Genomic DNA, 27260 nt, shown 5'->3' with positions numbered 1-27260 from the left:
TAAAGGACAGTGGCGGAAAGGAGAGAAGCGGTGGCTCCAGCCACATCTGCTGCTTGGGAGACTATACAGCGTGCTCAGAATCCTGGTGCTGACTCAGCCCACCCCTCTGGGTTGGAGTCAGGCACCTGCAGACAGTCTGAAAGGTCTGCAGATCCTAATGCGGACAATGTTAGAAAAGTTAGTGAGAAACCTGAAGGGTAAGACAGGTCTGACATCTCTCCAACCAGACTTCAGGGCCAGATTACTGCAGTGTCTGGAGAGAGACCTGTAAGGTTGGGAGACCGGTCGGGGCTTAAGGAAGAAGGTAACAGTTGGGTACCTCTCTGCTTACTGTAACTTCAAGGAGCAAAAAATATTTTTGTACTTTCCATAGGGAAAATACAGGAGCCACACTAGGAGGGAGAGATCTGACTGGTCTGTGGGATCCAACATAGGCCCTGCTCTTGGCTTCTTGGGTTCTCTAGTGAGCCCCAGGTCCAGTGCTGCACTGTAATGCCCTGCTCCACAGTCAGGGCACTGCCATGGAGAGCCCTGGCACCAGGGAAGCAGTTGGCATCTCTGTTCGATCCATTGATCTTATCTGCTTTCTAGTTCTGGGAATTTCCCTGACTTTTCATAGTCAGTGATGCACACCTACCTTTTTTGTTGTTTTCTGGACTATTAGGAGTTTTACAGATTTCTTGGACATGAGGTTGTCATGTCTCTTCAGCCAATTCTCAACACTGCAAAAAACAACTTTTGTAGTATGACCTTGAGAAGCAAAACCAACAAAGCAAATCTGCACTGTGAAAAGTGTGTTTGGAGGCTCTAGTCAAGGAGTGCAGCTACTTTATCCCTTCTCAGGAGAATAGCCTGTGATGCTGAACTCTGGTGTGGTGTATATGGAGCTGTGAGGGAGGGGGAGACCAGTGAACTAGGTCTTTGCCAGCTTGCTTCAGTATTTGTAATGAGAAGAAGATTTCTCCAAAGCATTGTGTATATTGAAGACTAAAATGAATAGTTTCAGGCTGTAAGGTGGCAGAGCCTCTTTCTTACTGGACATCTCAGAGCCTTTGGCTATGAGGCTGATGGACTCCCAGAAGTCCAGCTGAGGACTGAGGAGGGACACTGGAAATGACACTGGAAATGAGGAAGTGAGGAGGACCGGGAGGGGCTCAGGAAGGTAGCTTCAGCTGCCCTCAGCTGGCCGGCCACTCTGATGTGTCTGTCTGGTTAAGCTGTTTCTGTCACTCCTTATAAAAAGTATACATGCATACATATATGGCAGAATATACTGCTTTAGACATGTAGCTGTTCCTAAGTGGCATTCAGTACACACCCTCCCAGTACTGGGAGCCATCACTGGTCATTTCTTTCATCACCCCAAACAGAAACTCTGGACCTTACAACATCCCTAGTAACCTTTATTCTACTTTGATTCTGAATTTGACTCTGTGCATGTGTTGTATACATGTGCATGTACTTGTGTACAGGCCAGGGGTCAACATCCAGTGTTGTAAAATCTCTTCATATTTTATATATGATTTGTGTGTATGCATGTGTGTGCCGCAGCACTTGTATGAGGCCAGAGGTTAGATACTTTTAGGATAGGGTTCTTCCCTTCCATGTGGAATCCTAGGATCAAACTCCAGGTTTCAGCCATGCGTATCAAGTGCTTTTACTCTCTGAGCCATCTCTCCAGTCCTGCATCAACTCTAGACTGGCTGGCCGCAAGCCCCCTACTCTCCCCCCACCCCCACCCCCATCTCCCGTGTACCACTGCACTGGGCTGCAAACCCATGTTCTCATGTGCTCGGCTTGTGCTCTGGCCCTGAGCGGTGACCACAGGGTCCCCACCACTACACTTTCCCTGATAGCCATTCTGATGGGTAGGAGCCAGGCTCTCCTACAGTGTTTCCGTTTAACTGGTCACTGTTGATGTGAAGCATCTTGTCATTTTCTGCATCAATGTGTGTGTGTGTATACATATTTTTTGAAAGAAAAGTGTGTGTGTGTGTGTGTGTGTCCAACTCTACCACCTCAGTGTAGAAGAAAGACATTTCTTTGGGGAAAGTATCTGTATAATTGTACATAGTTTCACGTAGCTGTGTAGCTGTTTCCTCTACATGTTTAGTTAGCCCTTTTTTTCTTTTTAAAAGTATATTTCTTGTCTGCCAGTAAATAACTATTACTGTCTCTAGGCTGGAATGTGTAAGAGAGGTCTGAGGTTGAAATTTAAATGAGGGTTTTCCAGTCCATCCTTATAACAAAATGTCAAAATTGAGGTTCATTTAACATGCCCTATGTTCTGAGGCCCAGGTATGTTTCTTTCCTGTGTCTTTTCTCTGGTGTGGAGCTGAAAGCTGTAGGTAACAAGGCCAGGAGCTGGCAGGGCTTAGAAATACTTGCTGTGGTTCCTCAGTGCTTCTGACAAAGAAGTTAGGGATGATCCGATGGGACACTGTGGTGTAAGAACAGCACCAGTCAGAGGCACAGACTGTGTGCAAAGCTCGGGTAGCTTCTCATGTGAGAGACCGTAGTGCCTGTTGACGAGACACTGTGTCTTCTCGTGTCTCTGTTGTGTCTCGGGGGATCGCCGGCTGGCATGTCCATAACAGAAGACCTGGGTGCAGTTCCTTCTGTTAGCAGCTGCAGCACAGCACATTTTATCGAGAATTAAATAATAACCTTAGGTAAAAGTGACTTTAAACCAGAATAAACAAGACTGTTAGAAAAATACAGAAATTTCCTTAGTTTGTCTTAAAGGTTTTTAAGAATCATCTTTTTATATAGTACCATAAAGCAAAAAGGCTACTTTGTTTGTTTACAAAAATCTATATTTCTAGTGACCTAAATGAAATTAAAGAAAACTGTTTAGAAAATTAAAGGATTTTGGGGGAGGGCAGAGATGCTTTGGTTTTTGTTTGTTTTTTTCTTTGTTTGTTTGGTTGTCGTTTGTTTGTTTGTTTTTTCAAAACAGTTTTTCTGTGTATACCCATGGCTGTCTTGGAACTCGCTCTGTAGCCCAGGCTGCACTCAAACTCACAGAGATCAGCCTGCCTCTGCCTCCTGAGTGCAGGGATTAACGGTGTGTGGGGACACTAACCAGCTTAGTTTATTTCTTTACTCCTTAAGATTTAAACGGCTTCGAACCTGAAAAAAAAAGGGTTGTTTTCTGGATGTCCAGATTCCTGGCGCTTCTCTTCCTATGGACTTAGCAGTGCTGTTCCAAGCCATTCTCAGAGTTGCACGCTCACACCTTAAGTTGATCAAGTTCTTTTTGTTAGACTGGCACTTACAGCAACAGGTTGGGTTGATGGGAGTTGAGACTTACTTGAATAGCAAGCCAAGTGTTTCTTTTCTTCATCTTTTATTCTTAATTTAATTATTTATCTTTTGAGAATTTCATATACTGTCTTTACATCATTTCATCTTTAATTCCTCTCATATCCCTTTCTCTTATTCGTTAATTATTGTTACACTTGGATATGTGTGTCTGCGTGCGCATGTGACTTTATGAATACAGCCTGCTGTAGTCATATAATTTTGCTTATGTGTTTAGAGAGTCTTATGTAGCCAAGGTTGATGCTCACCCCTGATCCTCCTGCCTCCACCTCCAGAGTACTGGTCTTGCAGGCAGAATATACCATCACCACCAGCATGTGTGTGCCTGACTGAAGAAAACTTTTTTTCTCTTTTTTTAAAAATTTTTTCTCTTTTTTAAAAATTAATTTTGCGTTGTCTGCATGGATGTCTTCGTATCATCTGCATACAGAGGGCAGAAGAAGGTGTCAGATCTTCTGGAACTGTGTATGGACAGTCATGAGCCCCACATAGGTTCTGGGGCTCAAATATCAGTCCTCTCGGTGCTCTTAACCTCGGAGCCATCTCTCCAGCTTCCCCGTAAAGTATTTTTGAAAGAAATAGCACATAGATAAAGTCCGCCTCCCCTTGCATCGCCATGAGGCAGTTTGTCTAATTGCTGTTGTCACGAGGTTTGGCTATGACGCACAGTGCCTATTAGAAGGATAGTTTTTAAATCAGCCCCTTCCACACCCTTTGAGTTTTAGAGACAGGGCTTTTCCTGTGACCAGACTGGCCTCGAACTTAGAGATCCACCTGCCTCTGCCTCCCAAGTGCTACGATTAAAGGCATGTGCCACCACGCCCAGCCCTAGATCCAGTTTCTTAAATGTTCCCACTCATGACTCCTTTTTGCCCAAGAAACTCCTAAGCAGTCCTGGGCATGCAGGTGTATACAATGGGCATGCAAGCAGATCATTTATTGATACTAAGTCAGAGTTTATTTTCAAACAATCTTTGCTATGAAGATATATTTACTATTTATTCAAGATGAAAGCATACCAACAGATGGATATGCTTGCTTGTCTATATAGTTGAGTCCAAAGATGGGCTGTGTTTTGACGTTATCGCAGAGATCACCACTTACTCTTCCTGCTAAAGGCTTCTATTGCTTTGTTGGGAAGGAAGGCCCTTTCACCTTTTCTGGTGGGTAATCAGTGGGGTGGTGCTGGTGGATATCTCTCAAGAAATTTTCACCTAGTGGTTTTAATATGTACAGTGCTTCAGTCATGTTCTGTTGATAGAGGTCCATGTGTCTCTGAAAACCTACAGAGCATTTCCCAAGGATACAGTCCATGACCTGCTCCCTCTAGATAGTTAATAGACCATTTTCCCCCCTGCTGTTTAGGTGCTTCCTATAAGCTCTCGGCGTCAGAAATATGTGTCACCAAGTCCTAGAAGCTGAGAGTCACCCCTGCTTGTCTAATTCCCTTATTATCTAGTCCAGCATTATGCTAAGCTAGGTACTTAACTTTTGTTGTTTGTTTGAGAACAGCTTGTTCTAGGCTTTCACTTACCCTGAGCCAAACATGTGGACCTTTTATTCTGGTATAAACTGTGCTAGAAAATCCAGCACAGGGCTCGGCCCTGGGATTGTCATGTTCTCTTTGAAAATCTTTGAGCTCAACAGACTGCTCACCCTGAAGAAATTTTAGCTTGTTTGGAAATGAGTTAAAACACTCAGATTTTAGTTGCCTAATTATTAATCCTATCAGTAAAGCAGGTTTTTACAAGTCTGGAAAGTTTGGGTTTGGTTTTGACTATAAACAGAAGGCCCAAAAGGTGTCTTGACTGAGCCTGGAGTCTGTTCTTACCCTAGTGTGGAATAGCTTTAGAAGTGGCCCGTGGTTAGCCAGTTTTGGTAATGTCCTTAACCTCAGTACTCAGAACACCGAGGAGAGAGAAATGTCCAGTTTGAAGCCAGTCTGGGCTACATAAGAACCTGAGTCAGAAAATAAATGGCATTGTTACTAATTCTTCATTTCCCTGCTCAGTCTAGGAGCAGTGTGAGATCACAGAAGTAGATAGGAGTGTTTCCTTTAGCCTATTGATCACTGATATACAGGTTGGCCTTGCATGAGAAAAGGTCAGGTGACAGCACTCAGGAGGCAGACAGGTGGATCTCTGTGAGTTGGAGACCAGTCTAGAGTCTACAAATTGGAGTTCAGGACAGTTGATCTCTGTGAAGCAGAGTTTTTATTATGAGCACACTGCTCTGAGTAAAGGTTTAGAGCAACTGAAATAGGAGCAAAAGGAGAACCTCAGAGTTCCAGTCTGCATGCCCTGCTAAAGACTGGATGGAGTGTGTTCTAAAAGACCCTTTACCAGGAATGCCTCAAAATACCAACATTCAGCTGAGAAGAGCTAAGGAAGGGTAAATGGGCAAAACAACTTGATGGGCATCATGGATCTGGCTTATGAGAGGAAGAAGAGAGAGTGATCAAGTGGGTGTGGCTGCTTATGGAAAGGGCGCTGGTTGGTTTGACCAGTGAGCCGTGAAGGAAAGTGGTGGAGCACCTGAGAGGGTCTCGGTTCTCTTTTAAGAATATGGCTGTAGGAGAGGGATGTTTTCTGGTTCTGAGAGGGCAGCTTCTCCCTGGGAGTCCTGCTAAGGACTATAATTACCCGCAGGCCTGACCTATACTGCTCTCTAATCTAGGAGCATGGCTAGACGGGAAATTGAAGAAGTGGGTGATGTTTTATTTCCCTGTCTGATGACATCAATACATGTCCATAGCAAATGCTTTTGTTCCTGTTTCTGTGTTTTGACTCTATTAGTCTTATGTCAGCTCAGTTCTCAGGGACTTGTCAGGTGTATTAAGAAGTGATACTTTGATTGGAGGAAATGTATTTGTTTTGGCAGGTCTTCTTACAAAGGACAATGACTACTGATGAGGGCACCAGTAACAATGGAGACAACCCAGCAGCCACTGTGGTTGAGCAGGGCGAAGATATCACTGCGAAGAAAGACAGAGGAGTGTTAAAGGTAAGGCCACAGAGGTGTGTCACAGGAGCGCTCGGCGTGGGCGCTTGTGGAGGCTTTATGCAACCCATTTGGCGGATGGGCTGGGGCTAAGCAGCCAACACTACAGCTCACTTCCCATCGTCTTCATAGTTGGCAGTTCAGCTTTGGCTGCCCTACGTAAATTAACTCACAGCTTAGGCCCTGGAGAGCAAGTCCAAGTTATGCTGTCCCTCAAAAGAATCCTTCCTTGTTTCAGAGGGTGAATGTAGATGGTTGTTGTACGCCATCTTGGTGTGCTAAAGCTATGCAGTGACTGCCAGAGAGTCTGTAGAGAAAAAGGAGTTGGTTTTTATAAACAAGTACTGACTGTGTCTATATGTCATGATGTAAGGGCACAGACAATATATATTTGGATCATCTTTCCTATTGATTTAAAGTGTGTGTGTGTGTGTGTGTGTGTGATGCATTTGTGTACACATGTGCACGTTTGCCTGCGCCTCTGTCAGGATATCTTTCCAATGACTTTTCTACCTTATTTTTCTGTGAGACTGAGTCTTTCAACAAACCTAGAAGGAAGCCTGTTTGAGTAAGGCTGGGAAGCCAGCAAGCCTCGGGGTGCATTTGTCTCTGTCCTCCAGCGCTGGGGTTGGAGGCACTCTGTCATGATTGTGTTCGCACATGGGTCTAAGGAATCTGAGCTCACATCTTCCTTGAACCAGTTCCGTGGACATTGTTGAATTTGCATCTAGGCAACAGTGTTATGAGACAGTGCCTTTTGATGATGGTGGGCCTGGGTGTGGTTCCTAGGTTCTCACTAAGGTGCACGGCTGGCCTTGAATTACAGTGTAACCCAGGCGGGCTTTGAACTTGCCTCTTCCCTTAGTCCCCTAAGGAATTGGGTTACAGGATTGTGTCCCCAGGATGGGCCAGAGTCTCTTCTTCAGTTCTTTCTCTTCTGAATCTCCGTGTATTCCTGTTACCTTGCTCTGTGCATCAGTCCATCGAGATCTCTTTTTCCTGCAGCCTCTCAGCCTGGTAGCTGAAATTCCTTACCCAGAGCTTCAGGAAGCTTCTCAAGACAGTGGAGATACTTCAGGCTGTCCGCAGTGTCTCCTACCTCATCTTTTCAGTGTGCTGCATTCAGAGAGCTGGCCTCTCAGGTCTCAGACCCTGTGTATTCTGTAACAGAATACTGGGTGATTCATGAGAGAGAAGTTTATTTTGGCTCACAGTTCCATAGTCTTGAGAAGTCCAAGAACATGGCATGCCTGCATGTCCCTGCTTCTAGTAATGACTCACTTTAGAGTAGAAAGCAGAAGGCAGGCAGGCAGGCATGAAGATCTGAGAGGCACAGGCAGGCATGGACAGCTTCGTACAACTTGTGCAGTGAGCCCAGTCCCTCCACAGGGAGCTCACAGAGGCAAGACCTTGATTCCACCTAACTACCCACTTCCCTCCTAAAGGCCACATGTCCCAGCACTGTGCCAGTAGCAATCAATCCAGTGTAAGCTTTAGAGAGGACAGGTCACATTCATCCCTCACTCAGACCACAGTATCCCTCCACTGGGAGAGTACACGGCCGCAGAGCCTGCTCAGAGCTCTCTGAATAGACAGGAAACTATAGTCTCCTTTGTTCTAGGAAGTAAGTCTAAGAACAACAGCTTTTAGGTTTATTATAACTGTTTGTGGTTTGAAGTTCTTTAGGTTATAACATCTGTTACTGTCTAGATCCTTCAAGTTACCTTGGGGCTTTTGGTGACAATTCAGTGCTTTTCACAGCAGTAACACGGAACATTTGTCAACCTCCCTGGGTTAAGTTTTCTGTTTGTAAAATAAACAAACAAACAAACAAATAAATGAAATGAAAAGTGTAAATTGGCTTTACATTTTTCCTATAAACTAAAACTAGATTTTTATCTTGAAGGCAACTTAAGAGTTAAGCACAAGTTTCATCTTGCTGGGAAGACAGACACACATGCACGCATGAAAAGAGGGCGCTATCACATGTTAGCAGCTCACTGCACCACTGAGAATGGTCCGGTTGGCACAGATGATTGACAGGCAGAGTTGCACCAGCTCACGCCTGGATTAAATTTTCTGTTCCAAGAATTGACCAACTGCATTAGCAGCTTGCTCTGCCAAGAATTAAAGAAATATTCTGCATTTTACAATGGATAAATATTTTTTCATTTTGGAGTTCTTTTCTTCTCCACCCCCCACCCCGTTTTCCTTTTTCTTTACTAGAAAACAAGCTACTTGGTGTTGTCTCAGTCTATATCTTACAGATTATTCTCATATGGAAGTGTAAGCTGTTACGTCAGAGCGTATAGCAGAGCATTTGGAGCCTTCTTTAGCAAAGGAGGGAAATAAATTAGCCACGTGCGTCATTTGACTCTGGCTGTTTACCAAGTCCAGCAGTCTTCAGACTACTTCAGTTTGTGAACCTTCTGCCTGCTCCTGAGTCTGTGTTTGGAGACATTAAGCATTGAGTATGGGGCTTTCAACCAACCAAGTGAGGTTTACTGGCTAATTCTGTTTTGTCTTGTTGGAGATAGGGTTTCACAGGATAATCTAGCTGGCCTAGAACTTACTATGTAGACCAGGCTGTCTCCACAGTGATTCTTTTGCTTCTGCGCTCTGACTTTTTGTTTTGAGAGAATATTGGGGTGAGCAGTAATAGTAATCATAACACAGAGGGTTGGTGACAGACAGTTCACTGATAGTACTATAGAGAGAGCTGTGAGGAATAGAACGACAGTGAAGCAGCCCATCTGTCTGGGTGCCTGGGAGTAGCCGGTGTGGCCTTTGTATCCTTTTACAAGTACAGAGCTCTACACCTTTTTTCTTCCGTTTGTCTTCCAGGTTGTCAAAAAAGTGGGAACTAGTGAGGAGACTCCAATGATTGGTGACAAAGTTTATGTCCACTACAAAGGGGCGTTGTCAAATGGAAAGAAGTTTGACTCCAGTCATGACAGAAATGAACCATTTGTCTTTAGCCTTGGCAAAGGTAAGAGGGCAATGTTTTCAGTGTTTGTTTAAGTTTGTTTCTGTTTATTTTCCACAGAAAAAATGGAGCCTGTCCCTGGCCAATGCAATCCACAGATCCCTAGGAGTCTCTGCTCCTGCAGAACCATAGTGTCACTTCTTTTTGTAGCAGTATGAAGGTGATACCACTTTCACTTACTGACATTCACACTGGCAACCTAAAAGCTGCAGAGGCACAAACTGCAGGGACCTTCATGGGCGTCAGCGACAGACTGTCTCTCCTGTGGGCTGTCACCTCAGTGCTTCATAAGTCAGCACATTATTACACACATAGTACAGCTTCCCGGGGCTCTCAGGCCCTGCGCATGGCCCTTCACGCACCCTCACCCTCAGGAAGTCTGCTGCACTTTCCGTTGGGAACTGAAGTAGTTCAGTGTTGCTGTGAATACCATTCTTCCTTGCATAGGCAGACAATGACTGTTCAGACCGGAGAGATATTTCCTGAAGTAGAATGAGATAAACCTGTCACTTCACGGAAACCAACCAACAACGTTTGTTGCCATTGCAGCTTTAGGTAGAAATCAAGTTTTTAAAAAATGTGTGGCTGCCGGGCAGTGGTGGTGCACGCCTGTAATCCCAGCACTCTGGAAGGCAGAGGCAGGCAGATTTCTGAGTTTGAGGCCAGCCTGGTCTACAGAGTGAGTTCCAGGACAGCCAGGGCTATACAGAGAAACCCTGTCTTGAAAAAATCAAATACAAAAAACAAAAAACAAAAAAAAAAACAAAAAAAACAACAAAAAAAACCCTTTTCTGTCAGAGCAGTGGGTACTAATGAGTGTGACTTTACTTCTGGACAGTGAGATTCACTGCTGTTTGAATATCTGCCTAACTTAGTTAGCCAGTGTTTTCCCAGGGACCAGTGCAGTACATAGACAGTCAAGTGTAGACCAGCAGTCCATTCTGGCTAGAGCAGTGCTTTAGCGGGATACAGAATGAAGTCCTTTGGTGCAGCTGACCCTCTCACTCTCTCGCCTGTTGTGATAGATAGTCGCCTAGGAGTTCTGTGCCGCTGCCCTCCTGCCTTTTCCCAGGTCCTCGAGGGTTTATACTTTTCTGCATCTTCAGACAGAAGCAACAAATGACTTCCTCTTGGCTTATATTAAGACAAACATATTTCACTTTTGTAAAATTAAAAATGACAGCTCAGAACTGGGGCGTTATTCTGTAGTTGGAGTACTTCCCTGACATCCACAAAGCTGTTTGATCCTCTGGTGCAGTACCTGTCTGTAATCCCAGCCCTTGGCAGATTGGAGGCGAAAGCCAGCATAATGGCGCACACCTATCATCCCAGCAGTTGGGAAGTATCCTAGTCAGGGTCTCTATAATTGTGATGAACCACCGTGACCAAAGGCAAGTTGGGGGAGGAAAGGGTTTATTTGGCTTACACTTCCACATCACTGCTTATCATTGTAGGGAGTCAGGACAGGAACTCACACCGGCAGGAACCTGCCGGCAGGAGCTGGTGCAGAGGACAGGGAGGGGCGCTGTTCACTGGCTTGCTCAGCCTGCAGCCTGCTTTCTTGTAGAACCCAGGACCGCCAGCTCAGGGGTGGCATCACCCACTCTGGTTCTCCCCAATTAGCCCCTAGTTAAGAAAATGCCTGCACCTAGATTTACAGATATTCTCAATTGAGGTGCCCTCCTCTCAGATGACTCCACCTTGTGTCAAGTTGATATAAACTAGGCAGCATAGGAGACAAAGCAGAGGTCTGAGTTCAAAGCTACGTTGTACTTCACAGCAAGACCCTGTCTCAGGAAAGGAGAAAAAAATTATCCAGGCCATTAGACTTTATATCAATATTGTAACAATTGCTAGTTCATCAAAATAAAAAAGTAAATAGGAAGTAGTATAAATATTGTCTCTTGAGCTCTCTAGTCCCTTATAGTATACGTCTCCCAAGGGAATGCATAGAAATATTCCGAAGAGAAGTTCCAGGCTAACTTTGGGATTCTAGTATGACTTTAGTGTTTTGTTTTGTTTTGTTTTGTTTTGTTTTAAGATACAGTCTTCTCTATGTAGCCCTGCCTGTCTTGGAACTCAGGATGTAGAGTAGCCTGGCCTCGAACTCAAAGAGATCTACCTGCCTCTGTCTCCTGAGTACTAGGGCTAAAGATATGCAACACCATACCTGGCCTGAGGTTAGTATTTTAAATGGGACTATTATGAGCCTGACTATAAAAACCTTATTGAAAAAGCACATACAATAGAGCACTGCCCCTCCCCCTGCTGTGTGCCCACTGCCCTTCCTCCTACTGTGTACCCATCCCCCTACCCGTTGTGTGCCCACTGCCTTCCCGTACTGACCTTTAAACTCCGAGTTCATCATCTACACTGTGAATAACTGTGCTTTTATAATGAACCACTGTACAATGTTGAGGTGAAAATATCACACCGCTTTGAGCATAGGCCAGCATAGTGCACACCTGGGTATTTATTAATGGTATTACAGCAAAAGATTACTGGTGACTTTAAAGTTTTTACTGCAGTCACAGTAAAAACTATTGTAACCTCTTGTGTGGTAACTCTCCTTACTGAGCAGTCATATAAACCTTTGAAACAATGCTTAGCCAGTCTTTTTTTTTTTTTTTTTTATTTGAGGAAGTTGGGAAAGAGAAACGAGTCAGTCTAAGACCTGGCTGTGAGCACAGTGGACCGTGTTCCAGGATGGAAACAGGCCAGTTCCCTTCTGTGGTCATGTTATCTTTGTTTGCTGTGCCGTTGTCCAAATTGATCTTTTTCTCTGAAGCATCCTTCCTTGATTGGGAAGTACTAAATGAAACAGAGAGATCCTTTCTTCAAGTTGTTCTCTATCTCCATCAACTTAGGAGTTAGAAAACTTCTGTGTCCAGTTTTCCCAACACCATTAGAAAGACTTCCTTTTCTAAGGATGTCTCTTTCCTCTCTTACTGAAAATTACTGAGTTGGACAACTTTTAAATATATGCTTGCATTTAAAACATGAGCATGTTTAGCATCTGAGGGCATGGAAGTGTTTTTGTATCTGTAGAGGCAGAGGTACAGAGGTTTACAATGTCTGTTCACTTGTGCACAGTGAGTCAGCCAGGACTTAAACCCCAGGTTGTGTTTCTGAAGTTTTCGTCAGACCTAAGGTGTGAAACAGTCCAGTCCAGGTTTAAGAACAGCCACAGCATGCGTGCAAGCCTGCTCCACGCCAGCTACTTTTCTCTGTGCAATGAGGCATTGTAGTTTGTAGGATTTATAAACACAAAATGCATGTTCTTGCTTGATGATATTGTGAAGTTAATGGGTACTTTAAAAGAAGTGTTATACTTTATAAATCTCATAATAATAAGCTTAAAAGACTTTTTACATCATACTTAACACACTTATTAGAAAGTGCTGAAGCTTGCTGATAGTAGCACACAACTTTAATCCTATTCTCCGGAGGCAGAGGCAGACGCAGGAGGATCTCTGAGTTCAAGACCAGCCTGGGCTACATAGTGAGTTCCAGGACAGCCAGGACCACACAGAGACTCTCTCAAAGGAAAGAAGATTAGAGCTGGAGAGGCAGCTGAGCACGGGCTGCTTTTATGGGACCCCAGTTTCGATCTCTAGCAACCACCATGCAGGGGAACACTTATGCACATAAAATAAGAATAAGTAAATCAAAAATGTTAAAGAAAAAAGTATTTAAACACAAAGACTCAACTGTGATCCAGCAATCCACTTCTGGATAGCAATCAAAAACAACTGTAAAGGGTCTCGTGTTCACACACACACACACACACACACACACACACACACACGCTCACAGCAAGTGTTAGCTACCGGGATCCAGAGGTTGATGAAGCAGCTCAGGTGACCTTCAGCTCCTGACATGGTGGATTATTATGCAAGTCCCCCCTTGCCCTCTGCCTTTGGTTTTTTGAAACAGGGTTTCTCTGTGTAGCCCTGGCTGTCCTGGAACTCACTCTGTGGACCAGGCTGGCCTTGAACTCAGAAATCCACCTGCCTCTGCCTTCTGAGTATTGGAATTGCCACCACACTGACCATATTACTCAGTCTTAAAGGAGAGGGAAGGTGTGGCACATGCTGCATCAGTGATGAACCCCAAGGACATTGTACTGCATGAACTAATGCTGTGTGTCTTCACTTAGATTACGTGCCTGTAGAATAACAGTGTTTGCCAGTGGCTAAGAAGAGTGTAATAAGGTGTGTAATCAGGCATAAAGTTCCAGATGGGTAAACCGGAACATTCTGGAGATAGGCTGCACAGCATGAACATGCAGTCATATCAAGCTCACACTGAAAAATCCTTAAGATGATAAACTTTGTTTAACCACAGTGAAACATGTCTGAAGATACAGGAGTTATGCAGTAAAACACTATAGTCAGTTATTAATAAAGTAGTTTTAATTATCAAGGGAGGTGTTAGGTGATTAAATTCTAATATGTTTTTTAAAGTATTGTGTGGACTTTTTAACCAGAAAATACATATATATCACTACAGAAGAGAGAAAAAATTATGGTACATTGTTCTTATCCTGGGCTAGTGTGCATTTTGCCTACTTACTTGTGTGTGTTGTACAGATATGTGTCATGTTCATGTCTGTACGCATGTGCGTGAAGCTCAGCCTTGGGCATTGTCCATGCTGCTTTTGAAACAGGACTTCTCCTTTGGACCTGGGGCGTCCTCTTCAGCTACACTGCTGTCCCAGGAGACTCCAGGTGCTCCTCGCTCTGCCTCCCCAGGCTGGGCTTAGCAACACTGCCTGCCCCTGGGCCTGGCTTTACATGGAGCTGGCGCTCAAACTCAGGGCCTCACCCTTGACCTGCTGAACTGTTTCCCAACATTGCCTTTAAACTCAAAATGCCTGTGTCTTTGTAGGTACAAAAGGTATTAATGTGTATTATTTGGTATTTTGTTACAAAAGGAATAGAACTCCTAAAATTGAAATATTGTGTTTGAGGTAGTAAAATTGAGGCCCAGATCAAATGTAGGAATACATTTTTTAAAAATATATTTTTGGCATATTCTGTCTGCAAGATAAAGATCCTAAAGATGAAGGCTTTCTGAAATGTTGGTGCTTGTGGCCTGGTGATTCTCCTTCTAGGGACTAGACCTTCAGGAATGCAGCAGTGGTGTTTAACCAGCTCCACACTAGCTTTTGTTCCCACCAAGCTGATCAGTGTTCCACACGCTATGCCCATGGGTGCCTTGGACATTGACCCTCTCCAGCCACAGACTGCCAGGAGCACACGGCAGTTGAACAATCTCGGTTCAGCCCCTTCCAGAGAAGATGCACACAGTGGGCAGATACAGGGTTGGAGAATGCATGTCAGAAAGGATGCTGGTAGTGTGGGCTCTCATGTGGTCTGGGGGAATTCTGAAGAAGCAGAGTTTTGCTCTGGAGTAGACAGGATATTGGGTGACCCTTGCTGGAGAATGAAGACTTCTGCCTGGAGCAGAAGGAGATTAACCTGTAGTAAGGTACAACAGCTGCCCAGAGCAGCCAGGAGAGGATAGGGGGCTCTTTGATATTTTGTAGGGTGCACAGTGACCTTATCTTTTATCCAAGCTTAGATGAAATTTTGAAGTGTTGTTGTTTTGTCTGCGTTTCCAATGGTTGTGCAGTAACCTTGTCTGATGTTGGTGTTTTATAAACTTGTTAGTGTGCAGTGAGAGACTGACAAGGCCTTGCCCTGAGCCCAGGCTCACCAGACAGCAGCCTAGCTTGCAAGTGTCAGCACCTGCCCATGGCCCAGGACTCCATTTTTATTCTCTTAGTAAGAATTATCTTTAACCTAACTTCCCATGTGTACTTTTTCCAAGTATTTTGTTTCAGTTGACTTAGAAAACATCGAGATTAATAGTAGAAAGGAAGAGGGGCTCTCTGTGAGAGATTGTAGGCTAGTCGCACAGATTCATTAGGAGAAGTGCTGAAGATTCTTGCAATGCCTCTGACTTAGAGGTGGATGGATACACAGTTAAAGTGAGTGGCCTTCGGAGCACCTCACCAGGAGAGCCTGCACACTGATCGCCCATACTGTTCCATCTGATTCCACATTAAAGGAATTTTTCTGTCCTGGAATGACTATACTCACAGACAAAGCCTTGGCCACTAATACACTATGAATTAATAAGCTGGCTATGTTTTACATTTTAAAATGAGGTATGGATATGTTGTTTTCCATAATTCTTCGCTTAACAGTTTGAATTCATGCACCAGCCAATCCCGCCTATCAGTTACAGGCTTTCCCCTCCACAGAGCATTAGACACACGATGGTTCATTGGAATTTGATGGTGGCAAAGGAGAGCAGCGGCCTGGACGAGCCAGAGTGTTGTGGTTCATAAGGGGTGTGTGTGCAGACGAAGTCAAGAAGCAGGCTTATATAACATGAACGTTGCTGAGACGCTACAGAGCCAAATAATGAATCATCCCAGTTCTAAGAATAGGCATGTAAAAATGTAATATATAACAAACAAAAATTATGTGGATAATTTAAAGGAAATTAACCAGGAAATTGACAATTTCCTTGGTTGCAAGAACTCAGAAGTTTTCAAATGGTGTTCTCTATGTTTCAATGTTTTCTTGGTGTTGCTTTTCAGAAATGTGGTCAGGGAAATGGTGAGGTGGTTCCCACCTGTAATTCCAGCATCAGAGGGGAAGACAGGTGCAGGCAGAGGAGAGCTAGGTCAGGGTTATCCTTGGTAACGAAGGAAGGAGTTGGAGGTCAGCCTTGAGGCATATAAGACTGTTTCAGTAATGACAGCAGTGACAATGCCAGGACCTTCCTGTAACAACACTTGTGCACTGCTGGTTCCTGTAAGGGCCAAGAGAAGGGTGCACTTTTATATTACAGTACCACCAGTTCTTGTGACTGCCACATGCGCACACACAATAAGTAAAATCCATTTTAAAAGAAGAATGAGAGATGGGGACTGGTAAGGTGGTTCGGTGACCTTAGCTTGACCCCTGGAGCCCTGTGAAGATGGAAACAGAAACCAACTCAACAAAGTTGTCTTCTGACCTCCACATGAGCACCGTGGCGCAGGCACACGTCATACGCAAGCAGTACATTCATCACACGTGCACACATGTGCATGTACCCCGTAAGGAGTGAGTGCCAGCTCATTTCTGGGATCCAGCACATAAGAAGCTGAGGTAGAAGATTACAAGTTATCGCTTCTCGGCCTTTTGGCTAAGATCAAGTGAAGATTACAAGTTGAGACCAGCTGGGCTGTATAATAAGACCCTGTCTCGAAGGGCAAAGAGGAGGCTGTATGTGGTGGTGGTGGCAGCAGCTTTCCCTTACTCAACTGTACTGAATACCAGACTGTGCATACTGTGCTGTGCTTGTGCGATGCGGCTGGTAGTAAGTTGTCTAGGTCAGGAATCAGATTAAACTTGCACAGGTTTGCAAAGTAGACATAAGGTTGGAATCTGGCACTTTGAACCCCTGCACTGCACGTCCTCCCTTTAGTAATCAAGAAAGAAAGTGAAGCTATTAAATGAAAAGGAGTACAGAATAGAATGATAATACACTGTCATCTATGAGGGCGTTGTATTGTTTGGTTTTCAAGACAGGGTCTCACTATGTATTCCTGGCTGTCTTGGCGCCCTCTATGTGGACCAGGCCAGCCTTGAACTCAGAGATCTACCCGCCTCGCCTCCCCGAGTGCTGGGATTAAAGGTGTGTGCTTCCACCACCACCACCACCACCACCACCACCACCACCACCACCACCACCACCACCTGGCATGTCAAGTCTTGTACTCTGTAAAGTTAGAACTAAGTAGAGCTGGTGTTTTTTGTTGTTTTGTTTTATTTTGTTTGGGGTTTTTTGTTTTTTGTTTTGGTTTTTTGAGACAGGGTTTCTCTGTGTAGCCCTGGCTGCCCTGGAACTCATTCCGTAGACCAGACTGGCCTCGAACTCAGAAATCTGCCTGCCTCTGTCTCCCAAGTGCTGGGATTAAAGGCGTGCACCACCACCGCCCGGTGGAGCTAGTGAGACACAGTTAAAGCTGGACATGATAAGAGTTTTACTCAAGCATGGTGCACACACCTGCCATCCAGGAGTCCTGCACACAGACGGGATCTGGCAGAATTAGGAGTTCTAGGCCAGCTTGTGCTGTGTTATGAGGCTGTCTTAAAATTTCAGAACAAAAGCTTATAAATATCGACACTGGACAGGTTGCTTGCTGCAGTTCCACAGTAGAGCAGTAAATCTGAGTTTCTGAAGCTGGGAAGAAAGCAAACTTCCAAAATTTTATAGTTCTTATGATTTGGCACATCTGGGTTTTGTTTGAAGACTTGAAGATTTTCTTTTTCTTTTCTTTTTCTTGCTTTCTCTTAGGCCAGGTTATCAAAGCCTGGGACATTGGTGTGTCTACCATGAAGAAAGGCGAGATTTGCCATTTATTATGTAAGCCAGAGTATGCTTATGGAGCGGCCGGCAGCCTCCCGAAGATTCCCTCGAATGCAACTCTCTTTTTTGAGGCAAGTATATGTAAGCTGCCTTGCCGGCCTGGGCTGCGCCACCACAGGGAGACGGGCCGAGCTGCCTGCCCGCCCCCCACCGCCGCTGCCGAGAGCCGCTCCAGCTTATTATTGATTTTGGAGCTTGGCTTCTTAAATTGTTTCCCGGCGGATGTGCCAGTGCTTTCTTAGAAGTGTGTCTCTGGCACAAAATGGGCATTCCAAACAAACAAAAGACGCAGATGTAGAAATAAAAGTTCTGGTCAGTAGAGGAAGTAAGACGTGTTCCACACTGACGGCCGGAAGGGGTGGTGGGGAGCGTTACAGTGTGAAGGTTTATGACTGTCTCCTCATAGCCCTCAGGAACAGTGAGTGGTGCTACAGTTTTACTGTGTTGAATTAATTACACATAATTGGCCAAACTGGATCTTTATCTAACATGGTGCAAAGCATCTCAAGTCAGTTGAAGGCCAGATTCTTAAATCTTAAAGTCTTAAATCTTAAGGTGGAAAGGTTTACAAATCTGGGGTGGAAAGCGGGTGTCCTCAGAGTCAGCCAAGACTGTTCTGCGCCAGCACCTTGTACTCCTGGCCTTTTGCCCACAAGGCAGTTGTCCTAGTATTTCCTGTCTGTCCTTGCACTGCAGCCCCACAGGATGCAGTCCTAGACAGTGTCATTACACGGAGTTCTTTCCAAGTGTTGCAGAGTAGGCGTTCTCATTTCCCACATTCCTTTTATCCAAGCATCTTTATGTATACATAAAGATGTAGCTTAAAATTTTATAAAATAACTGTTACACTGATTTTCATCTTTTCCATTCTAGATTGAACTCCTTGATTTCAAAGGTGAGGATTTATTTGAAGATTCAGGCATTATCCGTAGAATCAAACGGAAAGGCGAGGGATACTCAAACCCGAATGAGGGAGCAACGGTCGAAGGTGAGGAGTGCGCACTGCCGGCGGCCAGGCCTTCCCTGAAGAAGACATGCTTCTCAGAGAAAGTAACGGAGCTGTTTAGAAGAAGGAGAAAGTTCATCTAAAACAACTAGAATGCCTTTCTTCATTTTAGCCTACACATACTATTTACACCAATATTTCATTACACAAGTCTAACAAAATTAGTTCAGGTTTAGTTATTTTCTTATTGGAAACAGTTACAACTATAGCAGTGGCAGTGTTACAGGTGACATGTCATTCAGGATGTGTTCTAGAACAAAGAACAGCTCAGACAGGAGCAAGAGACTGCGGTCCAAGGCTGGCTCTGGACCTTTGGGCCTCACCCGCGCCCTCACCCCTTCCTATACTGAAGCCGTGCAGGACTTCGTGTTTTCAGAGGCTCTGCCTGCCCCAAAAACTCACAGTGGGAGTCATGCTCATGAAAGTCAAAAGGATTCGAGACAGCTCTAACAGCCTCTTAAGAGCATACTCGTAATGTGCTTTCATCTTTAATATGAAAAATTCAAATTTATACACCAGTTTTTTTCCTGTGCCGGGGGAACTCCTCCAGAGTCAGATTCATAATAATTTGTTTTTATTTGATTTGATTTTTTGAGACTGGGCATTTGTTGAGACCAGAAAGTTAGCAGTGGCATCCCCGGCCCCACTCCCATTACCACACTAACTTCTTTTCTAGTCTGAATTCACATTCAGACCCTGGAGCTGCATTTAGTTCTCATGGCTTTATTCTATTCCAGTGGATTAGTCTTCCATCTTTGTTTCCTGTGACGCTTTTGAAGAGACAGCTTTCCGTTTGCTGAGAATCCCACAGCTTAGGTTTGTCTCGTGCCTATAGTGTCTAGATTGAGCTTTTAGAAAATGCCCTGAGGTGGCGCTGTGCCCTCTTTAGCCCGTCATCACCACCATCACCATCATCTCATGGTAACCTGGCTACTGCTGACTACTGGGCTAGGTAGGGTAGAAATAACGTGTTTCTCTTCTGTCACATTATTCTTTGTGTTGAGTGCTGAGTGTTTCAGGAAAAAGGAGTGCTGGGAAACCACCACCCTTTACCCAGCACACACACTAGTGAGGTTTCTGAATAGCAGTTATCACTGTGCTGGGTGACTTATGGTAACTGTTTTCATTTTACATTCATTAGTTGGAATTCTACTGCAAGGAAGATCTGTCTCTTCTCCGGGTTGATTCAGCTGCTTACCAAGCTTTGTCACCAAGCACTAGGGGTATTGTCTCCTCTAAAGAGACGCTTTCCCTGCCGACCAGATTGCCCGAGCACTGGCTGTTGGGAATGCCTTCCTTCCTGTGGGCTCTATTCACCACATTGCTGCCTTTGCTTGTTGTTTGTGGAGAACAACATCATTAGCTGGTTTTGCTTTGCCTTCCTCACTTTATGGTGCTATGAGATGTTCTAGGATCACTTTAAAATCCCCCTGCCCCAGGCCTGGGATCATCCATTTCTCTAAGGAGCTCTGTCTCCTTCTGCTGAAAAAGCATCTAGAAACTGTGTCAAATGCTTCTGTGTATTTATATGGTGGGACTCCATGCTCCGAGCATCTTAGCAGACAGAGCTCGGTAGTGCACGCCAAAAGTATAGACAAGCACCAGCACGGACCTCAGGGCCAGACACATTTTGTATTTAAAACATTGAGTACTGGGCATCGCAAGAAAGAGCACTGGCTGTTTCCCCAGAGAACCTAGGTTCAGTTCCCAGCATGTGGCAGCTCACAGTTGTCTCACTCCAGTCCCAGGGAATCTCAAGCCCTGTTCTGGCCTCTGAGAGCAACAGGCACACATGTGGTACACAGATATAACGCAGGCAAAGCACCCATACACATAACAAATTCTCAGAAGCCGTGAGGACACCACAGTTTGTTCTTCCTTCAATCATCTGGAGCCATAGTGTGTTTACATCTGCAGTCCTCGACTGCACCTCAGGTCACACATTAGGGTAAACGCCTGAGAGTCAGGGTGCAGTGGAGGCTTTGGCGGTCTTAGTCTGAGCTGTTGAGTCCTGCGATTACTACCTAGTTTACATCTTCAGGCAACTTTAACACCCTTGAGCATCTAGTTTTCTTGTGTGTAACTGGGGCTGATTTTCCTATTTGAGTTGAAATCATCGTAGCCCAGGGTCCCTCTTCTACAGTGGGCTTTCCTTCTGACCCTCCGTGCTGTGCTAACATAACTCGTTTTGCTTTCTTTACCTGGATCTAAGGAAGGAGTTCTTGACTCCGTTCATTTCCTACACCTAATCCTTGGTTATTTTGTCTCTAGTGACAGCCTTCATTTTGATTTTCTGTCGTCTTAGTAGTGTAGGTTTTGTTCTTGAGTGGGTGAGCTAGATGGAAGACTGTTAAGTCACAATCTTCTCTGCTGCTTTTTAAGTTTGTGAAATTTATTTTTCTCAAAGCAGTGTGCTTCTTTACTCTTATCAAAATTCTCATTCTAACACATCAGTCATAGATCCTCCTGTGCTTTCTCTTGCCAAGTAAAATGGCTGTCTTGTCATTTGTGTTCCGTGTTTTCCTATTTCCATCCCGTAGAGAAGTAGGTGAGGCCCTTTGCTGAGGGCTCTGGTGGCATGGTTATGGTGACTGGCATTTTAGTCATCATACTTGAGCTTTGTCACTAGCCCCGGCTGCATGGCTCGAGGAGCGTTGCTGGCGCAGGGCTCTGAGTAGCTCCCATTCCTCTGGTGCAGACTCCTGTTGTGGGTTTCACCTTGTTAGTGTTGGTGATGGGAACTGACTGGGAACGCAGGCTGGTGGACTGCTTTGCCCCAGGCTCTCCTTTCCATTTGAGTGGAGCTGCAGGGCAGGGCAGGGCAGGGCAGGGTGCTCTCACTGTGCAGTTCCAACTGTAACTGCAGGTTCCTGTGTGGGAGATCGTCCCTTCCCTCTCACTCCCAACCTGACAAAATGGTGTCTGGGTTAGGTGGAGGAGGGAGGGAGTCCTCTGTCAAAGGAGGAGGTGGGTTGGGTGGTACATACCTTGGAGCCCAGCACTCTGGAGGCAGTGGTAGGAGGACCTCTGTGAGTTCAAGGCCAGCCTGGTCTACTAGTGAGTTCCAGGATAGCTAGAGCTACATAGTGAGACCCAGTCTTGAAAAATAAAAAGAAAAGAGAGAGGCAGAAAGAGATGGAGTAGAAATGTCAGTTTATGAAATATATAAAATAGATGGGCTTGGACTGATGGAAAGTGGATTCAGTAAAGCCAGCCCAAAGCAGGTGTTGAGAAAACCTCTGCAGAGGTACATAGCGTTCTTCTCCACAGGCTCGGGCAGGATGCCAAGCTCGCAATCAGCCGGGGCAAGGGAGCCAGCACAGGCTACGGGGCAGTCGTCATGACTGCTGTGAACAGTATGGGCAGCCACACCAGTGAGCCTCACTGTAGGGCTTCAGCCCTGCCTACTGAGAGCTAGCTCAGTGCCCAAGCCTCCAACCCATGAAATAAGCCTCAAAGGAGAGACTGGCACATGCAAATATTTTTTTAGACTCCTCAATGTGTCTAGTTTGCAGCTGAGACCTGGCAGTGAGTGGCCAGAGGGTCTGTCTCCCTGTGAGTTCTGCTCAGAAGCTAAAGCCTAGCTCCAGATGTGCAGGACTCCTCAGAGGCTGCAGTGTCGCAGGGCTCCTCAGAAACTGCGGTGTCACAGGAGCTGCAGAGCAGGAGGACATGGTGTCTTGGAAATTCTTAAACATGGATTAGGTATGGCAGCACTCCATGATAGTAAATAATGCTGTGAAGGGTTCTTTCTCTGACAGGAATCCTTTCCACACATCAGCAGTAAGGCAGGGCATCCCAACCTTGTATGTTTAGCTGCCTAACAAATACATAAGGAATCTTCACCTGTATCCTTCACAATCACCGTACTGGGGAAAGACTGTCTGTCATGTTGCCTGCTTAGGTATCAGTGAGGGAGCTGCAGTCATGTGAATAACTTCAGGGTACAATGCAGATGGCAAGGATGAGAAGGGTCAGGGAGGGAGACGGCCAGAACACAGAGCTGAGACACAAGTGTGAGAAGGGTAAGGGAGAAGCTGGGCGGCGGTGGCGCACGCCTGTAATCCCAGCACTTGGGAGGCAGAGGCAGGTGGATTTCTGAGTTCGAGGCCAGCCTGGTCTACAGAGTGAGTTCCAGGACAGCCAGGGCTACACAGAGAAACCCTGTCTCAAAAAACAAAACAAAACAAAAAAACCAAATCCAAAAAAAAAAAACCAGAGAGAGAGGGAGAGGGAAGGGTAACAGAGGGGGACAGACAGAGAACAGAGAGCTGAGACACACAAGTAGTTTAAGAGATAATTCGGAACTGACAAAACCAAAACCCACCAGGACAAGGAAGTCTGGAAATTGATGTTCATTAACATTGAAACTCCAGAATGGGCTGGAGAGATGGCTCGGTGGTTAGAGCACTGACTGCACTTCCAAATGTCCTGAGTTCAATTCCCAGCAATCACATGGTGGCTCATAACCATCTGTAATGGGGTCTTGGCGCCCTCTTCTGGTGTGTCTGAAGACAGCTACAGTGTACTTAGATAAATGAAATAAAATAAGATAAAAAAGAAACTTCAGAGTAAGAGCAGGGGAGTGAATGGACCCATCCTCTCATCCGAACTGGTGATCTGAGCAGTGGGCAAGGAAGGGAGGAAGGCGAGAAGTGGGCACAGGGAAAGAGGAAGAAGGAGGGGCAGTCATGGGACAGAAAGTCTGCAGAGCACATGTATGTTAAGACTTAGAAAGGGCAGGTGACAGTGACAGGCAGGAAGAAGTAGCTTTTCATGCAGTTATACCCTGATGAAATTGCTAAATTCTTTTAAAATACAATGGAATATGCTAGAAAAATATCCAGGCCAGCACAAGAACACTTGAGTACTGGAGCCCAATGCCTTGTACCCATGTTGACTGACACCCAACGACAACTCAGTTGCAGGACATCTGATACCCTAAGGCATCTGTACATGTGCGCATACACACAACTGCTCACACCTCTTTGTTTAAAGCTGACTGGTGGTGCTGTGGCAGAACAGGGGAGACAGACTCTTGGTATTCATTTGGCCATCCAGTCTAGTCAAATCAATAAATTTTAGGTTCTGTGAGAGGCCCTGTTTTAAAAAAAAGATAAGGCGGAGCCTAGCATAGTGGCACCCATCTTCAGTGTCAGCACTGGGGAGGCAGAGGCTGGTGGACCTCTGTGAGTTCGAGGCCAGCCAGATCTACAGAGTGAGTTCCAGGACAGCCAGGGCTACACAGAGAAACCCCGTCTCATAAACAAAAGGTGGAGAGCCACTGAGGAAAATACCCAGGATCAGCCTCTGGCCTTCTCACATGGCGTGAGAGAATGGATGGGCGAGTGAGAGACAGCTGTCAAAGGCACTAGGACTCAGAATGCCACGGCACGGTCAGACCATCTGTTTCTTGTACATGAAGCAAGGAAAGCACGTGAAACTGAAAATAGAGAAAAGAGTTGTATATATTCATGCTAATGTCTGGGAGAGCTGCTTTCTGTTGTTCACATGCCTTTCAAATACTGAGTGAGGGCCAGCAGGTGACCACAGGGAGAACTCACATGATTGTCTTCGCTTTTTAATTCAGGTTTTGTTTATTTTGTTTTAAGACAGGGTTCATCTGTGTAGCCCTGGCCATCCTGGAACTCACTCTGTAGATCAGCTGTCCTCAAATTCAAAGATCCCTCTGCCTCTGCTCCTCTGCCTCTGTTCCTCTGCTCCTCTGCTCCTCTGACTTTGCCTCCTCTGCCTCTGTTCTCTGCCTCCTCTGCCTCTGCTCCTCCGACTCTGTTCTCTGCCTCTGCCTCTGCTCCTCTGCTCCTCTGCTCCTCTGCCTCTGCTCCTCTGCCTCTGCCTCCTCTGCCTCTGCTTCTGCCTCTGCCTCTGCCTCTGCCTCTGTTCTCTGCCTCCTCTGCCTCTGCTCCTCCGACTCTGTTCTCTGCCTCTGCCTCTGCCTCTGCTCCTCTGCCTCTGCTCCTCTGCCTCCTCTGCCTCTGCCTCTGCCTCTGCCTCTGCTCCTCTGCCTCTGCCTCTGCCTCCTCTGACTCTGACTCTGCCTCCTCTGACTCTGACTCTGACTCTGACTCTGACTCTGACTCTGACTCTGACTCTGACTCTGCCTCTGCTCCTCTGCCTCTGCCTCTGCCTCTGCCTCCTCTGACTCTGACTCTGCCTCCTCTGACTCTGCCTCCTCTGACTCTGACTCTGCTCTGACTCTGCCTCCTCTGACTCTGCCTCCTCTGACTCTGACTCTGCCTCTGCCTCCTCTGACTCTGCCTCCTCTGACTCTGACTCTGCCTCTGCTCCTCTGACTCTGACTCTGCCTCCTCTGCCTCTGCTCCTCTGCCTCTGCCTCCTCTGCCTCTGCTTCTGCTTCTGCCTCTGCCTCTGCTCCTCTGCCTCTGCCTCCTCTGCCTCTGCCTCCTCTGCCTCTGCCTCCTCTGCCTCTGCCTCCTCTGCCTCTGCCTCTGCCTCTGCTCCTCTGCCTCTGCCTCCTCTGCCTCTGCCTCCTCTGCCTCTGCCTCCTCTGCCTCTGCCTCTGCCTCCTCTGCCTCTGCCTCTGCTCCTCTGCCTCTGACTCCTCTGCCTCTGCCTCCTCTGCCTCTGCTCCTCTGACTCTGCCTCTGCCTCCTCTGCCTCTGACTCTGACTCTGACTCCTCTGCCTCTGCCTCCTCTGCCTCTGCTCCGCTGACTCTGCCTCTGCCCCTCTGACTCTGCCTCTGACTCCTCTGCCTCTGCCTCCTCTGCCTCTGCCTCCCGAGCACTGGGATTAAAGGTGTGTGCCGCCACTGCTCAGCAAAATCACAGGGTTTTTAAACCATTTCATTATGTCTCAGAAAATAGCATAGTGTATTCTCAGTCTAAAATGTGCAGTGAAGTCTTTCATGTGTTTTAGAGGTAGGTAGCTCCTTTTTCTAGAAAGTATCATCAGGTTTTCAAGCAGAGTGAAATCATAATAGAAAATAGTTTTGTTTTTAAAAAAAAAGAGAAAAGAAAGAGAAAGAAAAACAAACAAAAAAGCCAAACCACTAAAGCATTGTTCATTTTAGGATCTCGTACAGAACAAAAGCTCTGGGTTAGTGGTGCATTGATAGCTGCCTGGAGCTCGTTAAAATCAGAGTACTGGACAAACAGAATAAAAGCTAGGTGTGGCAGTGAACACATGTAGGCACTCGGGAGGCAGAGTCTGCTGGATCTCAAGTTTGAGGCCAACCTGGTTTACAGAGTGTTCCAGGATAGCAAGGACGATACAGAGAAACCCTGTCTCAAAAGACCAAAAGTAAGTTAATAAGTAAGTAAGTAAATAAATAAATAAATAAGGATGTTGACTGATAGAATCAGAAAAGAAAATTCCTATAAATTGATTTAAATTGCCACTGTTTTCTTCAAAGCCCTGCTTTCAGAAGAGCCATTAAGTAAATACTTAGGGGTCCTGAGCTGGGTGCTAAGTGCTGTGGTGCACAAAGGCAGTGCGGAGCTCTGGCCTGCTCTGCTGGGACTCTTCCTTGCACGTGGCACCTGTGTGGGACCTAAGGTGCATTCCTGCAGGGTCCTAAAGCATTCAGTGGAGGGCGGTTCCCTACTAATGAGAGGGTGGGCCCGCGTGCCGTTCCCTGAGTTCATCTCTCACCCACACTTACTGCACAGCTTGCCTGGGAGTGGACTAACAATGGACACCAGCCCTGCTCAAGTGCTTTCATATAGTGTTTATCTCCTTTTTTCTCTTGTAAAAAATTTTTTAAAATTTTTTGTTGTATGCTATGTATATTTTGCCTGCATGTATGTCTGTATGCCACATGTATGACTGGTGCCTAAGGAGGTCAGAAGAGGGCATCATATTCTCTGGAACTGGAGTTATGGGTAGTTATGAGCCACTGGTGGCTGCTGGGAACTGAACCCAGGTCCTCTACAGAGTAACAAGTGCTAACACCTAACAGTCCAGCCCCTTTGTTTTCTTCAGAGACAAGGTATCATGTCACTAAGGCTGGCCTTGAAATCCTGCTCCTCTTGCCTCTCTGCCTCTTGAATCGAGGCTAATCAATTTTCCCCCAAATTGCCTGTGCCGCTGTGCCCACTCTTAATTCTTAATTGTTTATTTTGTGTGGGTTTGACAATCATACCTTGTGATTTGAGAATGTGAAGTAAGCATTCTTCCACTGAATCCTGTCGCCAAGCTCCTGGGTACTGAAAACTCTCTGCTGGTGGTGGTGGTGCTGGTGGTGGTGCTGGTGGTGGTGGTGCTGGTGGTGCTGGTGGTGGTGCTGGTGGTGGTGCTGGTGGTGGTGGTGGTGTGTGTTTGTTTGTTTGCCTGAGAACAGGTCTCACCGGGTAGCTTTCAACCTCCAACTCACTGTGAAGCTCTAGCTGGTCTCAAATGGGCTGCGATCCTCTTGCGTCTGCCTGCCAAAGGCCACTACACTTGGCTTTCTTACCCTAGCAGTTTCAGGCTAGCCAGTGTCATCTCGCTGTAGATGGAGAGACCGAGTGCCCCACAGCCAGAGTTGTTA

At 45.9% G+C, this 27260-nt stretch overlaps 1 protein-coding gene across 2 annotated transcripts in view; it reads left to right on the top strand.

Moving 5' to 3' along the window:
* Fkbp5 (FKBP prolyl isomerase 5) overlaps window positions 1–27260 on the top strand; it is a 109799-nt gene that overhangs the window by 57922 nt on the left and 24617 nt on the right. For both annotated transcript variants that reach the window (XM_052163002.1, XM_052163001.1), the window contains exons 2-5: window positions 6205–6327; window positions 9169–9313; window positions 17672–17814; window positions 18617–18731. In XM_052163002.1, the coding sequence (XP_052018962.1) occupies window positions 6223–6327; window positions 9169–9313; window positions 17672–17814; window positions 18617–18731 (508 nt within the window). In that variant the 5' untranslated portion in view covers window positions 6205–6222. The remainder of the gene's footprint in view (window positions 1–6204; window positions 6328–9168; window positions 9314–17671; window positions 17815–18616; window positions 18732–27260) is intronic.

Source organism: Apodemus sylvaticus, chromosome 19 (assembly GCF_947179515.1).
Source record: "Apodemus sylvaticus chromosome 19, mApoSyl1.1, whole genome shotgun sequence".
Classification (NCBI taxonomy): domain Eukaryota; kingdom Metazoa; phylum Chordata; class Mammalia; order Rodentia; family Muridae; genus Apodemus; species Apodemus sylvaticus.
The sequence above is the reverse complement of the archived record's forward strand: the minus strand, read 5'-3'. Positions and strand labels throughout refer to the sequence as shown.